Source organism: Bos indicus x Bos taurus, chromosome 18 (genome assembly GCF_003369695.1).
Source record: "Bos indicus x Bos taurus breed Angus x Brahman F1 hybrid chromosome 18, Bos_hybrid_MaternalHap_v2.0, whole genome shotgun sequence".
Taxonomy (NCBI): domain Eukaryota; kingdom Metazoa; phylum Chordata; class Mammalia; order Artiodactyla; family Bovidae; genus Bos; species Bos indicus x Bos taurus.
Window position 1 is genome coordinate 5845233 of NC_040093.1, and position 17784 is coordinate 5863016.

Genomic DNA, 17784 nt, shown 5'->3' on the forward strand with positions numbered 1-17784 from the left:
GATGCTGGGAAAGACTGAAGGCAAAAGCAGAAGAGGGAAACAGAGGATGAGATAGTTACACAGCATCCCTGACTCAATGGACATGAGTTTGCACAAACCCCAGAAGACAGTGAAGGACAGGGAAGCCTGGTGTGCTGCAGCCCATGGATTTGCAAGGAGTCAGACATGACTTAGCAACTGAACCACAACAAATGTAGTGACAGCTGAGATTTAAGTAAAAGCTTTTCAACAGTCTTTACTTTTCTAAGGTTTCCCTTTCGTATGAACACTTTGATGCTTTGCCAGGTACGCCTTCCGACTAAAGCAGCTGCCACATTCATTACATTTGTAAGGTTTCTCTCCTGTATGAATTCTCTGATGAATTGCAAGATTTGAATTCCGATTGAAGACCTTGCCACACTCGATACATTTGTAAGGTTTCTCTCCAGTATGAGTTCTCCGGTGAATTTCAAGGTATGAATTATAACTGAAGACTCTACCACATATATCACATTTACATAATTTCTGTCCTGTATGGATTATCTGATGTCTCTTGAGATTTGAGCTGTGATTAAAGATTTTGCCACAGTCTTTACATTTGTAAGGTTTTTCCCCAGTATGAATTCTCCGATGAACTGCAAGGTATGAATTTTGACCAAAGACTTTCCCACAGATGTCACATTTATATGGTTTATCTCCTGAATGGATGATTTGATGTTGTATAAGGTGTGAGCCAAAATAAAAAGTTTTGCCACACTCATTACATTTGTAATGTTTCTCTCCAGTATGAATGATCTGATGACTGACGAGGGTTGATCTAATACTGAACATCTTACCACACTCGTTACATTTATAAGGTTTCTCTCCAGTATGAATTCTCTGATGACTTGCAAGGTTTCCTTTCTGACTGAAAGCTTTGCCACATTCATTACATTTGTAAGGTTTCTCTCCAGTATGAATTCTGCGATGTTTTGCAAGGTATGAATTCTGACTAAACACCTTGCCACATTCATTACATTTGTATGGTTTCTCTCCAGTATGTATTCTCTGATGAACTGTAAGGTATGAACTTTGAGTAAACACTTTTTCACATATATCACATTTATATAAGTTCTCTTTTGTATGGATTATCTGATGTCCAGTGAGGTGCAATCCATAGTTAAGGGTTTTGCCACACTCATTATATTTGTAAGATTTCTCTGAAGTATGAATTGTTCTATGAATAGCAAGGTCTGAATGTTGACTAAAGACTTTGTGACATACATCACAATTAAATATTTTCTCTTCTGTATGGATCAACTGATGTTGAGTGAGGTTTAAGTGCTGATGAAAGGTTTGACCACTCTGATTACAATTGTAAGGGCTGTCCTTGTGTGCCCTCTGGTCTTGTGTCAGTACTGAAGGATGCATAAAATCATTCACACATGGATTACCAAGGTTGGACTGGATAGAAGAAATTCCTTGAAGTGGTAAAAATGAGGCATTAATATTGATACTCCTGTGAGCTTCATTAAATTCATCAATTTTCTCTTCACTTTTATAAAGCTGTAGTTCATTCCCAAAGCTTAATCGAAGTCTGTTTTCAATAGGCTGAATTCCTGTAATGCTTCTACCACATCGCTGTTTCTTACAGGGGAGATTTTTGCCATGGGATATAGGCTTTCCTTTGTAATTTCTTTCCTCATCTCTTGGCTTAAATTCAAAGTCACATATATTTTCCTGGATTTTCCTGAGGTAAAAATCTTCAATTTTATTCCTTTTGTGTCTTCCCAGTATAACTATTTGGAATCCTTCTCCTCCATAAATGTTTGCATTTAGTTGTAACTTCTTGATCACATGCATATGAGAGATATCTACAAGATATAAAGAACCATAAGTAATCCTTTTTTTTTTCCATAAGTAATCCTATTCATTATAATTCATAAGTAAATATTTCATGTTAAATACATGATATTACACCAAACTAGTACTGACATAAAAAGGAGTTATGAAAATTCCCAGTCATGATATTAAAACCTTTGCAAACACAAAATGAATGATTCTTTAGTAAAGTGATCTGAGGTAATTCCACTTAATTTTAGGGCACCCAACAACCTACGTAAAAACACTCATTGTAAAAACTTCTGTTGACTATCAAAAGTGTATATTTCAACCATGACACCAAAGCACATACCAGTTAGCAGTAAACATACTTACTGGTGCCTCATAACTGAGGAGAAAAGAATATTATTATACTATACATATATTATACATACTTGTTAAATATAAATGAATGCTAAAAAATCTGACAAAATATATTACAACAATAAATAATCCAAAATGAACTTATTTAATGAGTAATCACAATGAGTGGCAGTTTCGAATTCGGAAACAAATATAACAGAGAAAAAATAGCAAATGTGATAAAAGTTTTTTAAAAAACAAAATGTTCTTTGAAATATCTCCTGTAAAACTATATACCCATGAAGCAGCATAAGAATTCTAAAAGACCACCTTCTATAAATAAAATTTAAATATTAATAAATGAAATATTCTCCATTTACATTAACAGCTATTACACAAAGCAACTCCCTACTTGTGCAGTGCCCTAAAATATCCAGGTCATTGCCTCCAAAATACATATTGCAAATTTATTTATTTAACTACGGTCATAGATAATATGGTTGAGAACAAATTGCAAGAAAAAGGAATACAATATATAATAAACAAAATGGATATAATAAACATATCTGAATATTATCTTTTTATACAAAAGCCACTTTTGATTTGTTAGTATAAAAATGCACTATTTCTGGAGTAGGAAACCGCAACCCACTCCAGTACTCTTGCCTGGAAAATTTCATGAGCAGAGGAGACTGGTGGGCTACAGTCCAAGGGGTCACAAAAGAGTTGGACATGACTTAATGACTGAGCCTGCACACACACAATGTATAATATATAATTTTTACTGTTGTAAAAATTTACTGCTGTAAAAATTTTAAAGCAAAAAAAGATCTTTCTCAAAAGAAAAAAAAAGCACTCTTTCTGAGAATTCCCTGGCAGTTCAGTGGTTAAAACTCAGCACTTTCACTGCCCTGGGTCCAGGTTCCATTCCTGGTTGGGAAACTAAGATCCCACAGGCAGCATGGTGTGCCAAAAAAAAAAAGGACATTTCATGTCATCTAACATTACCAATTTCTTTTGAAAGTCTTGAGGAAAATAATCACAATTTTTCAAGTAAGGAAAGTGGAATCACAGATTTATGTACATGACCCCAATTGACACAGAACATAAAGTAAGAACCACAGTATGAATTTTGATCTACAGTCTGAGACAACATATACTTAAACATGACTGCCCACCCAAGCAGTCTAGATTACAAAATACTACGACAAATATCAGGAGTTAAGAAAGAAAACATCAAGGAAAACACAAGAAGTGAGCTGTGTAACTACTAAGGGGATTCAGCCACCCCTTTTGAAACTGGTTTCTGAGTTATCACAGCTGCACACAGTGATTTAGGTTGTGTCAGGAGAAAGCTGTTCAATACACAGAGGGGTTATTTTTACAGTGTAAGTAAAGTGGAAGGTGGAGGGATGGTGAAAGAGTGCTGTGGAAATTAATAAGTTTAGGATAATAACTTAAATATACTAGAAAATAAGAATCTTTCATCCATATCATGGTTTCATGTAAAGAAAGATCAGAACTGAGAAACGGCTTGGGTGGAGCATAGAGTACCTATATCTACAAAGCTTTTGACTGTGAATTCCACTGTACAAGGGCAACTAAAATACTGACCTTAAGACAAAAGAAGAATTGGTTTAGCAATAGAATAGTTCTGTACCATTTTTTTTTTTTGGTATCATTTTTAACTAGGGGAATTATACTATGAGTATGGGAAAAAACCAAATGAGATTTAGACACTGTATAAAGAAACTAACTCTCAATCTATTACACTATTTGCTATGCAATGTATCCAACTGAGTATTTTAGTGACTGTATTTCCACATATATGCTCAATATAAACATACACAGTATTCCAGGAGACTGTGCAATAATGTACTCAGCAAAAAGCAGAAGAAAAAACCAGGAGAAGACCATTATAAGGAGTCTAATCTGTATACACAAATGCAGAGCAAAGTAATAGGATCAACAGTATTGTAAAGGAGGGAGATCATGATTTCAGAATGAATGTCTCCTAGTTGGGTAAGCAGAGTTTATATGAGGAAACAAACTGAAAGTGCTTGACAAAGCCTGAAGATATAATCAGAATATAATATATTCCAGGATATAATCAAAACAGGTAAGTAAGTTAAAAATGAAAAAAGTAACTAAAATATTAATTACGTAATATCCTTTTGCATACAAAATTTTTATGCTAGCTCTCCTTATTATTAAACATAACAGTGTTTTTTTAGCTGGCCCCTCTAAAAACTGGAAATCATATTAAATTCTTAACACAAACTCTCAAATTAAAAACCATGAGGAGTTATGTCAGCAGGCCAGTAAACCACAGGCACTCATTACCCATGAGGAACCAAGTTAAAACAAAGCAGGGAAAAAAAAGCAGAAAACAATTTGGGAAAACTCACCCAACCGGTAAAGAAGCAGCAGCACTCAAACAGATGCCTGTCCAGAAAACACTAAACCGAAAAATGTAGGAAAGTTCATGACAATTTCCTGGCCCTTGACTCCCCTCATCCTCCTTACACTACGTTGAGAATGAACTGGCACAAGCCTCCCCATTCCCAGAGGTTCCCTCAGGTAAAAATGCTAAAAATATGACAGAAACATTCAGTAAACCAGAAACAGAAAAAAAATGACCTCAACACAATAAAGGACATGTATTAAGAGCCCATAGCTAACATCATACTCAATGTGTAATGACTTAAAACTTTTCCCCTAACATCAGGAACTAGACAAGGATACTTGCACTATCTCTAAAAAAAGAAATTACTAGAATTTCTAGCAAGAACACAAAGGTAGCAAAAACACATTAAACAATCCCAACAGAAAAAAGAAGCAAAACATCTCTGTTGACAAATGAAATATAAGAAACCCTGGAGAATTCCCTGGTGGTCCAGATATGGTTAGGACTCCAGGCTACCACTGCCAGGATTGATCCCTGGTGGGGAATCTAGAATCCCACATGGTGCGTGTTGTGGCAAAAATAAAATAAATAAAAATTTTAGCTCTGAAGATTCTGGAAAAAAAAAAAACCTGATAAAAATAATGAACTCAGAAAAATGACAATATACAAAAATCAATACTATTTCCCTTCATTAACAATAAAAAAATCAAGAATTAAATTCAGAAAATTATATTTACGATACCATCAAAAAAATGAAGTGTTCAGCAAAACCATACAGAAGAAGGGAAAGATATATGCACTATGAACTGAAAACACAGCTGAAAAATATCTGAAAAGTCAAATTAATACAGATATCCCAAGTTCAATGGATTAGAAGTAAATATGATCAGGGTGTAAATACTACCCTTAAGTGATCAACAGAGTCAACCCAATCCTCAATAAAATCCCAACAGTGTGTCTTAAAGAAAAAGATACATCCTAAGAGTCAAATGCAATCTCAAAAGACACTCAATAGCAAAACCAAGATTGAAAAGAAGAAAGTTGGAAGTTTCACAATTATTTCAAAATTCTTAGAAACCTAAACTTATCCAAGCAGTGTGGTATGAGCATAAAGAGAGAGAGACCAGTAGTATATAACACAGAGACATGAGAAATAAACTCTAGTGTATGTGGTCCAATGACGTTCCACAGGGGGTGAGGACCACTCAATGGGGACCAGACAGTCTATTAAACAAAAAACAAATTACAGTTCAGATCGAAAGTATCACTCTACTTTATAAGTTCTGATTTAGATGTTTCAAAATTAGCTGTTGATATACAAAGAACAATGGCACGCAGGTGAACAAAAGACGGCATTAACAACAGTTTACACAATAGCCTCAAAATATAAGGAAGTGAACTTGGACAATGTTATCTTGAGAAAAAATTCCTATACCATTTACTGAGAATGAAAGGGGATGATCACAGCACATGTGAACATCACTGTCACAATGCTACTGAGACAGGCTTTTGTGACATTGCTCAAAACCAGAAAAACACCCAGAAAGATTTATCAGTCAGGTTCTGGTGATATTTCCTATTTTGTATCATAGAATATGCAGACTACTTTACTACAGGGTGGTGAATTTCTATATAGCAGGAAAATATTACAATGCATGAAGGATAGTATTCTCCATCAAATTTATCTGTTACCCAGTAACAAAGAGTCCACCGGAAAGTATTGATTAACTGAGGGTGAATTATCACAGTAGAATCTGGATATAATTTCAAAGCATAGGACTATGTATTTCACAAACAAATTTTAGAAGCAAAATCACACACAAAGTTACAAGAGTATGATATGAGGAAGAGAATACAGTCCCAGACTAGATAGAACACTACAGGAGTGAAAAATACATGAGACATGTATGTCATACATCACAGGATCTTCAGACAGAACAATGTGCTCCTGCCACCGACACCAAACTAAGAGCCGGAAAGACACACAAATGCTCCTCATTAGGACTGGGGATCAAAGACAGCATGACTGTGTCTACTGTCTTTAGTTTCCCTGCAAAATAATTACAGGAAACAGAATGCATCACCCTGTTACACACAAGCCTGAAGAGTGTGGCCAAGGCAGAAGAGAAGGAATAGAAGAGGGATCCAAACAAGCAGACAGGACCAGAGGCAGCTGCATGCAGATTCTGGGGTGCCAAATGCAATCAGAGAGCAGCCAGTGCTTTCCCCCTTCTGATGAAGTGTTCTAAAAACATCAAATGGAGATGGAATGAGCAAGGGTTCAGGGACTGTTGTCTGCAGGTATTGGCTCTTATCTCTATGGACTGGGAACTGGACTGCCAATGGAGTGAAGTTGAGAAGAAGAGATGAGGGACTAAGATGTCCCTTTAAAAGTCCACCTCATGCTCCTCTAAGGCAAGCAACAGGAGTTCACAGGAGTCAGATGGCAGAGCGCTGCAGATCATGATAGAAGCTCTGCCTTTGTCCCTGGCAGGAATGTGGCACCACTAGAGGTGAAAGAATACATTTTACATGTGGAAAGACAAAGAGGGATAGGTTACAGAGAAGAAAAATTTCCTCTGAGAGCTCACATAGTAAGTAAATGTTTGTACTTCCTATAGAATTCTCTGACAAGGGGAAAGTCTGTAAACACTACTAATAGTGAGGCTCCCCTGGACTCTTCTGAGATCTGAATTGTGTTCACCCTTTGATACACTGCCAAAGGCATTCACCTCACTCTCCATTGACCAGGGCTCTTTGTCTTGTTACAAAGTGGGTAAAATATTCAGGTAAGAAATATAAATACCTCCACATAAGAGGAAAGACACATGATTTGCTGTGGCTTTGCCAGAATCCTAGTCCCTTGTTCAACTGAGGATTGATGGGAAAACAGAGAGGAATAGAAAAATATTTTCAAAATTCACCTGCTGTTTACCTCCTTCTGAATATAGAGGTAATAGTATAATGTGAAGAAACATAGCTCTTTTCCTAAAACTCCTGAATCAAAAGCACATGGGTAGGAAACAGGAAAATGAGTATGTTAAAAGTTTTCCATTGAGCTTTACAACTACAAAAACTCTGGAACAACTCCTAATGTATCATGAAGTGGGCAGATCGTCAGAGGAAAAGGTAGATTTAAACTCCCGAGGCTGGGTCCTAAAGCTCTTCATGTCTGAATCAACAGGGATTTCAGATCAGTCAAGTAAAACCGGGGCTCCCAAGAGGCACGCAGTGGGAAATGCAGAGATACCCCAGGGTAGATCCCAACTTCAAAGGGAAGTGATCCTCACCCAAGGAGACTAGGTTCCTGAGGGTCTCCACCATCACGTCCCTGTACAAGGCCCTCTGAGCAGGGTCCAGGCATTCCCACTCCTCCTGAGTGAACTCTATGGCCACATCCTTGAAGGTCAACTGTGCCTGAAATGAAAACACATTTCACCAAGGGGCCATGAGGAGAGTTCTTATTTTCACACAAAAGGAGAAGAGAAGGGAAAGGATCAAGTTGAAGTATGTTTTCCGACAGATCCAAGTAAAGCTATTTGGAGGAAATTATGGGTCTCTTAATTTTAATTCCTTTTGCTTTTATACAAAGATTATGATAACCTGTAATCAACATGGATTTTTCATTTTTGTGGACAATACATGAAATACATGTAAGTAAGATTCAACAATGTGATGTTCCTCCAGAAGTGTTAGACTATGTTTTACACACTGACTGCTATTCAATATCTAGATGAGCTACACTATGGGTGGTGGCATCAGAAATGACAAAGTCAACAGTGCCATAAAAAAAGGTCAAAATCTTAAATTATTATCATAAGAACAACAGCAATGACTAAAAGTGTTCAAATCCTTTAAAGATGCTATGCAATATTCTAAATGCTTTACGGCTATGGAATTTTTTAATCAACATCATAGCTCAGTAGAGAAAGACACATGCTGTTCTACAGAGACAAGTATCAGAGACATTTGGAGAAACTCAACTTAGTTTAAGAAGCTAAGAAATGATATACCAAGAACCTCAATTAAAGAGAATGCAGTCTTAAACTGAAGATAAAGAAGCAAAAACTGAAGTAACAGAAGAGCATTAAGGCTAAAAAAAAAAGAATAGCATTAGAAGCACACTGACAGAGGGTTCCCTGAGACTACTTGAAATAAGTTCAAAGTGAACAACACAGAAGGCAATAAACGATCATTACAGATATGGGCACACAAACACATACACATAACATGTTAGTAATCTTACTACTATTTGAACCATGAACAAGAGAGTGTAGAAAAAATGCAAGGTCATGGAATATATTTATACTTTTAACTATAATACAGTACACAGTTATAAAATCATGATTTTTTTATGAAAACCGTGGACTTCTAGATTCATGAACTCATGGACACACATGTAAATGTAGAAATAACTGAAATGAGAGAAGGTGTCTCTGGACATATTTGTGCATGATTTTTTTCACCATTGTTTTCATTCATTTAAATTTCAGCATTTTTGGAAGAATGAAATAGCATCAATTGTACCAAATAGTAGTAACATGAAAAAAAAAATAGGATCTCTTGACTGCAATCTCTATGAAATATCTATATATAAAGACAATGAAAACCATAACATTGACAAAGATAGGTATTAACAAATGCAAAGCAGAGTTTATTTCTGTAAAATAAAAAACTCATAAAAAAAAAACTCATAAAAAACACTGAGTCAAATTAGAAAAGCTGTTACTATTATACATTAAGAGATGAAGAAAAAACGATCACAAAGCAAAGTTAAAAACTACTTGAATTACATATCACAACTATAAAGAAAATGGAAAAAAATACATTGTAATTAAGAAAGACTATTTCACCAAATCTCATGATCAAAAGGAAACTCTGAATGCATTCCCTCTGAAGTTACAGTGGACTGTGCAGGGGATGACAGAGGATGAGATGGTTGGATGGTATCACCAACTGGATGGACATGAGTTTGAGCAAGCTCTGGGAGTTGATGATGGACAGGGAAGCCTGGCGTGCTGCAGTCCACGGGGGTCAAAAAGAGTCCGACATGACTGAGCTACAGAACTGAACTGAACTGAAAGCATGAGAGACAGAAGAGGAAAAAACTGCCTAAGGAAGTAAAAGATTTGCTCACTGAAAATTACTAAACTTTACTAAGAGAAATCTGAGGACATAAGTAAATAAAAAGACACTCTGTACTCATGAATTGGAAGATTAAATATTCTTAAAATGACTTTATTACTGAAAGTGTTAGATTCTAATGGAATCCCTGTCAAAATTTCAAAGGCAATTTTTGCCGTTAAAAAAAAATTACAATTCAAAGGGAACCTCAAGGGACCCCCAAACAGCCAAAATAATCTTGAAACAGAAGATGGAGGCTGTCATTTTCAAAATTTAAAACATATTACAAAGTAATCAAGATGATGTTGTAATGGTATAAGCCCAGATACATAACCCACTGGAACAGATTCAGTTCAGTTCAGTTCAGTCACTCAGTAGTGTCCACTCTTTGTGACCCCATGAATCATAGCACGTCAGGCCTCCCTGTCCATTACCAACTCCCAGAGCCACCCAAACTCATGTCCATCGAGTCGGTGATGCCATCCAGCCATCTCATCCTCTGTCGTCCCCTTCTCCTCCTGCCCCCAATCCCTCCCAGCATCAGGGTCTTTTCCAATGAGTCAACTCTTCGCATGAGGTGACCAAAGTATTGGAGTTTCAGCTTTAGCATCAGTCCTTCCAATGAACACCCAGGACTGATCTCCTTTAGGATGGACCGGTTGGATTTCCTTGCAGTCCAAGGGACTCTCAGTAGTTTTCTCCAACACCACAGTTCAAAAGCATCAATTCTTTGGCACTCAGCTTTCTTCACAGTCCAACTCACATCCATACATGACCACTGGAAAAACCATAGCCTTGACTAGACGGACCTTTGTTGGCCAAGTAATGTCTCTGCTTTTTAATATGCTGTCTAGGTTAGTCATAACTTTCCTTCCAAGGAACAAGCGTCTTTTAATTTCATGGCTGCAATCACAATCTGCAGTGATTCTGGAGCCCCCAAAAATAAAGTCCGACACTATTTCCACTGTTTCCCCATCTATTTCCCACGAAGTGATGGGACCAGATGCCATGATCTTAGTTTTCTGAATGTTGAGCTTTAAGCCAACTTTTTCACTCTCCACTTTCATTTTCATCAAGAGGATTTTTAGTTCCTCTTCACTTTCTGTCATAAGGGTGGTGTCATCTACATATCTGAGGTTATTGATATTTCTCCTGCCAATCTTGATTCCAGCTTATGCTTCTTCCAACCCAGTGTTTCTCATGATGTACTCTGCATACAAGTTAAATAAGCAGGGTGACATTATACAGCCTTGACGTACTCCTTTTCCTATTTGGAATCAGTCTGTTGTTCCATGTCCAGTGGAACAGATTAGAGTACCAGAAATAATTCAGTGAATATGATATAAAATGTACAGACAAGGGTGCAAAGACTGCACAAAGGGCAAAGGACAGTCTTGATAATAAATGATACAGAGCAACTATATGCAATCCAGCAAAAGAATGAAGATGGAACCTTACTTGCAACAAAGGTAAAATCTTCTATATCACAGGATATAATCCACCAAGTGCAGAGACAACCTCTGAGGAATGGAGGTGACAAAAGTGATTGAAAGCATGTCCAGTTGTCAGAGATTTTGATTGATTTCATAGGTCAAATTCAAAAATGGAATAAAGCATTCCCTGGCAGTCCAGTGGTTAGGACTTGTGCTTTCACTGTCATGGATTTAGGTTCAAACCCTGGTTGGGGAACTAAGATAGTACAAGCCAACATGCGGCACAGTCAAAAAAAAAAAAAGGAATCAATCTCCTTATATCACTGATGTCTGTTTCTGAACTTTCCCTTCCATTTGCAACTACTAAGATTTGAAGTCAATAGAGAACAACGTATGGTTCCCAAGGGGGAAGAATGGGGAAGGGATAGTCAGGGAGTTTGGGATGGACATGCACACACTGCTATATTTAAAATAAGTAACAAGGTCCTCGTATAGCACATGGAACTCTGCCCAATATTATATGAGAGTCTGAATGGGAGGGGAGTTTGGGGGAGAATGGATACATGTGTATGTACGGTTGAGTCCCTTTTCCTTCCACCTAAAACTATCACAACCCTGTCAATCAGCTCTACTCCAATATAAAATAGCTAAAAAAAAAAAAAAAAAGACTTGAAGTCAGTGACTCATTCATTTAGCTTCAAATGCCTTAGAAAAAGATTACCCCCTCATTGGTCAGTTTTCCAGATTTTATCAGATACTATGTATATTAATGTTCAATTTCTTTATCCTGGTTGACAGAGAGCAGATAGCACATCCGGATGGGCCCTAAGCAATCCCTGCTGCCCAAGAGCACTGAGACCCTGTCTCCAACCCATGGGTGAGAAGTCCTGCCCAGGATGATGCCCAGGGGAGGCATCATCACAAGGTCCTTCCTCACAAGGACCAGGTCACCGGGTCATGGGGAGACGGCATCTAAGTGGAGATGACAGGCCCTGAGGGAAGGCCCCGGGTGAGTGTGCGTGTATAGGAGTCAGACAGGATACTCCAGAGTCTGACATGATTAGTGAGTCCAGAGAAGGGCAATTCAGAAGAACAGACTGAGAATCCACTGAGGATATGACTTTACCTGAGAAAGAGCCATGCCTGACTCCAGTTCTTTCCTCTTCCTCCTCTTCTATGCTCTTCCTTGGGCAAAGTAAGTTTTTGAAGTCAACCTTGAAAGTTGCAAAACTGCTGTTAGAATCCATATCTTCTCTCTCTGTGCCCCAACCACACACATACACAAAGAAGATCTCATCAGGTGGAAAAGTGTCTTTGGCTGCCCATTGTCACAGGAGAGACCAGAGACCAACAAGAGACTTTCCCACACTTGCCCTCGGACCACACTCCCCTCCTGGTGAGGGCTCATGTACACAGCAGCAGGGGGCACCTCCACTGACCCCATGATCCCCTTCAGGTCACACAGCAGGCCCTGGTCCAGCCCCATTCAGAGCAGAGCCCCTCCCCTGAGCCGAGATCTCAGCCCTCAAGACTGGGAGGATCCAGAGTCCTGATGCTCAATGCTAGATGTACTGGGGCCCCTTAAACACTATTGAGGTTGGACCCCACACTGACAATATAAAAAGGAATATCTGGTCAGGGGGTAAAAAACACGCATACCCTGAAGTTTTCATCGATCTAAGGCATGCTTGAGTTGACCAGCACCCAGAGGAGGCAAGTCCGGCCCACCCCTAACATTCTATTTTCCAGCGTGACTGAGGCTAACAGATGAAGAACAAGTATGTACATATAAGGCATCCAGTGTGACTATTTGATGAAGTAATTTACACTTCTGTCAACTTACAACTAGCATTTTCCTTCTGTGTGGCAAGAATATTGAAGTGTTACTCTCTCAGCAAATACCAAGTATACAGAAACACAGTATGATTAACCATAGTCAACATTAGATGCATTGCTGCAAATATTGACCTAGAGATTTAATTTCCTCTGGATAGCTAGACAGGTGAATCTCTAAGTCATTTTCTGTAATAGCCATACCATTTACATTTCCACTAAGAGTACACAAGAGTTCCCTATTCTGTGTGTGTGTGTGTGTGTATGTGTGTGCACACACATGTTTTGGGACAGGGTGGGAGAGGACAGGAGAGAAACTAGCACTGGCTTGGCAGCAAGAAAGTAGCAGCTGCACCTTCCCAAGGATGTCCTCCTGTACTACTGTTCACTTGGTGTTGCCAGTCCTCTTGATTTCTGGAACAATCTCTCCCTACACTGAAGAACTTAATGGCCGCTCTCAAGTTCTGTCCACAGAAGCATACCTAGCAAAACCTCTCTAATAAAAACTTTCTGCCATTTGAAACTTAGTACTCATCATTTCCTTCCCTTTTCGACTCAGATGAACTTACAAACTCTCATGGGGTCCATCAGAGTCTCTATAAAACCCATAATGATCCACTCATCCTGCTATAAAAAACCACACACACACACACACAAAATCCCAAACTCTAATAAATCATGCCAGAGAGAAAAGTACATATGAAGACATCCAAAGATACACTGGATGCAAAACACCATGTTTTCATTCACTGTAACCTCAGCCCAAAGATTGTCATCTTTGAAAACTACATATAAAAGATGTTTTCAGCAATGCACAAGCCCTAGGTAGACCCAAACATCCCAAATAAACACCCCAAATCCCCCTGTTGTAGTTTTCACAGTGCAACTGAAAATTTATTTGTGACACAAAATACTGAAGAGTACTAAAGGTAAACAACAAAATGACCTCTGAAACTTTTCTTATATTACTCTAAAAACTGTAGAAAGATTCCTTTCTCTCTCTCTCTTTTCCCCTGGAGCAGGAAGGATTTACTACTTGCAAGAAGTAATGGAGAGCAGTGTCCCTACACAATGATTCTTGACACCTCCCCAAAGATCCAACACAAGTCACCTGTAGAGTGGATGCTGAAGGGCACCCTTCAGCTCCATCTCCTGAGCACAAGGTACCCATCCTCCTGCACCCAAGGATCCCTGTGTGCTCAGCTCAGGCTGTACTTCTAACATTGGAGGAAAGTAATTTTCTGTGCCTGAAATCACTGCCTTCATGAAGCCAAAACATGGAAGCAACCCAAATCTCCATTAACAGAGGAATGGATAAAGAAAATGTAGTACTTATATATAATGAAATACTACTCAGCCATTAAGCAGAATGAAAAAAAAAATGCCATTTGCAGCAACACGGATGGATCCAGAAATCGCCATACGAAGTGAAGTTAAGAGAAGGAGAAATATCTTATGACATCCCTTAGATGTGGAATCTAAAAAGAAATTATACAAATGAACTTACAAAACAGAGAGACTCACAGACTTAGAGAACGACTGTGGCAGGGGGTGGGAGGGAAGGGATAAATAGGGAGTTTGGGATGGACATGTACACAGTGCTATATTTTAAATGGATAACCAACAAGGACCTACTGTATAGCACCTGGAACTCAATGTTATGTGGTAGCCTGGATGGGAGGGGAGTTTGGGAGAGAATGGATACATAAATATGTATGCCTGAGTCCCCTCACAGGTCACCTGAAACTATCACAGCATTGCCAATCAGCTATACCCCTATACAAAACTAAAAGTTAAAAAAAGAAATCCACAAATTTACATTTAATGCTGAGAAATATTTCTACTATGGTCACTTCTACTCAGAGTCTGTGTTCCTGTCTCTAAGCCAGCATTTTTGTTGTTCATTCTGGGAAGACAGGGACCCATATACAATTCTACAAAAAGTAGATACTCTCTCCAAAAAGAACTGCCATGCAGAGACATACCCAGTTTGGCCAATCATTTCAGGGTCAGCGTTGCTCTGAGTTTCTGGTCTAGTCTCTCATCTGCATGTTATAAGTGGGTTCCCTGAGGCCCAGAAGGGAGACATTTTTTGAAAAAGTCTTAGTGGAGTGAATAGAATAGCGGTGTTTCCCAAATGAGATCCCGCAAGGTCAGTGGGCAGAGTTTGTCCTTATCACCTGTTCCATTTAAAACACCATCTATCAGGTACCTGATCAAAGGAAACTTCTCTTTCAAGATCTGATCACACAGACACCAAACAGGTAATTCTTCTTTTCCAGAAAAATCAAAGTAAAATAATTTAAACAGTCGCAGAAGCACAGCTGCTGGTGCAGAAAACACTGTAAGGGTTTAACTTAGAAATAAGCTCTGAGCAAACTTCATCATGAACAGAGGAATACAAGAGGCAAAAAAAATATAAGGGATTCAAATCCCTTATATAAACTGGCATCAGATCAGATCAGATCAGTCGCTCAGTCGTATCCGACTCTTTGCGACCCCATGAATCGCAGCATAGTATTTGCATATAACCTACACACACCTTCCTATATGCTGTAAATAATGTCGAGGTTACTTATAATACCAAATAAAATGTGAATGCTATGGAAAAAAAAAATTACACTAACTTGTTAAACCAGGTTTTGATCATTAATATAAAAGACATTTCTACCAAGTACTCGTCAAAAGAATCTAAACATATTTACTAGTTATGAAAGAACTTTGCCAATATATTAAGATAAAGCAGGGAAAGCACTTTGGTGTCAAGAATATACGAATCAATAAAAGGAAATAATCTTGCTGTCAATGCTTTTAAAAAATTGAGGACGTATCATATTTAGAAAAGAACCACATGAGTAGAATACATAATACCCCCAACTTATTTCACAAGTTAACAGTTATTTGCAGGGCATTAGACATTTAATGCAGTAGTATATATGTAAAGTTAACAACCAAAGAAATGTAAAGGAAACAGAGGAAAGTAAATCCATTATAGAAAAACAGCACTTTCAATGTTTCTTTAAAGAGGTACTATGTGGTGACAGAACCAGTCCTTTCTTGTCCCACTAGTGCCCCTCCATCCCATGCCAGGAAATGGAAGGGGGTAACCCACACCTGTCTAGAGTCAAGTCACTGCTCCTTGGCTCAATAGGGACTGCAAAGGGACGTTATCTTGTCATACAAAATGTACAAACTTTCCAGCTTTGCAATATGAATCTTCGTCTGTATAATTTAAGCAAACAAAATTTAAATTTATTAGATTCTAAAGCCAGAAAACAGTGCATCATAACTTTGTCCAAATTCAATTCACTCACCTCTCCCACCTGAACCCCGTTTCCCCTCTACCTGCACTATATATATATACATATATATATTTTTTTTACCTGCACTATTATGCGTTTCCATTTAATTGTCTATCTCCATTTCCTCCCCGCCCCCACCCCGTTTCTATCTTCTTTTTAATCTTTTCTATTCTGCTAGCGCCCCTGCCGGTCTATTTCTCTCTGCTCTCCTGCCACATTTTGCAACTTGTTTCTCCTCTTGTTGCCCCCCCACCCCCCCCCCCCCCCGTATCCTTACATTTCTGCCTCTTTCTTCCCCCAGCTCAACTCCCTCTGCCGTCTGGTTACAAACCTTCTCTGCCTCTTACAGTCCCTTCCTCCCTACTCTCAGGCACCCCATGTGGCTAGGCTTCCTTTCTGCTCTGCTAGTCACATGCTGTCATCTGTTCCTCTCCCAGGACCACGATGTTCTGAAGTCCACGGCTCCACCTTTTATGCTCTCGCAGAATCTCTGTGAAGTGCCTTACCGCTGCTGCTCCCCTTACTATCCGTGATCGAGACCCCCCCCCCTCCATGTTGCTGCCCAATCCCTGGAGATCCGGCTTTTAAAATTTCTCAATTTTATTCACCTGCCATTTTCAAGGCTAAATCTATTTCATCTTACGGTCTCTTTACAAGCCCCTCAGCCATCCTCTGTCTCCATCCGTTTTCCCTTATTCTTTCCACCTCATCAGTTTTCCTCTCAGGTTTCTTTTCTTTGAGGCTGCCGATCCCATTGCCCACTTATTTATGCCAAAGAAGACGCAGTAGGAGGGCCGCCTACGGGAAGAGACCGTTTTCCAACCGAGGGAAGAATTGGCGACTGAAGAACGTTGGCCGGGATCATCTGTCCCTACGCGGGGTGAGGGGACTGGCTGACAGGGAGGGAAGGCCCGCGGGGCGGAAGGAGCGGCCTAAGGAGACGCGAGGCCAAGGGGGCCGGGGTCTCAGGAGCGGGGCGGGCTCTCCCGAATCCCGGGACCGGGGAGAGGACGCGGCCTCCAGGGGCCGAGAAGGCGAGGCTGAGGGGCGCGAATCCACCTCGCGAACGAGGGCTTTACATGAGGCGAGCGGCAGAGGTAGGAAAGGGTTTTAAGCAGGAAAATGTGCGAAAGGCGGTGTCTACTGAGACCAAAGGCGGAAAAGCCAAAGGCAGGCACCGGCCTCTGAGATTTCAACCCAGAGGAAAATACACCCAGTCCGTAACAGCTACGTCTGGATTGACTGGGGGCGGAGAGGCGGGTGCTGAGATTTTAGGCCCGTGCCAACCCCCACGTTGTGAGGATGGAGTTGGAAGGAGGACCCCCGCCGCCACCGCAGCAGCACAGTTACACTACCGACGAGCAACTTACTCTCAGCGGGATGACGGTCTCTCCTCGGAGTCCGCTTCCGGTTTCGTAAAGGACGGCGCAAGAGGGGCCAGAGAGGGGTTTCCGGGGCCGGGGCCTTGGCGGAGCGCTAGGTGCCTGGAGAGACCCCCGGAGCCCGCCGGGAGTGCTGGGAGGCAGGGCAGGCGCAGAGCAGG

The 17784-nt window shown here is 39.7% G+C and overlaps 1 protein-coding gene across 1 annotated transcript; it reads right to left on the reverse strand.

Moving 5' to 3' along the window:
* Positions 1–215: 215 nt before the first annotated feature.
* LOC113876077 (zinc finger protein 160-like) lies at positions 216–17703 on the reverse strand. Its single transcript, XM_027514903.1, has 4 exons — positions 17612–17703; positions 12233–12320; positions 7840–7966; positions 216–1832 (listed from the first exon to the last, which is right to left on the reverse strand). Exons 2-4 carry the CDS (start codon positions 12245–12247, stop codon positions 244–246), a joined length of 1731 nt encoding a protein of 576 aa, XP_027370704.1. The 5' UTR covers positions 12248–12320; positions 17612–17703; the 3' UTR covers positions 216–243.
* Positions 17704–17784: the final 81 nt, after the last annotated feature.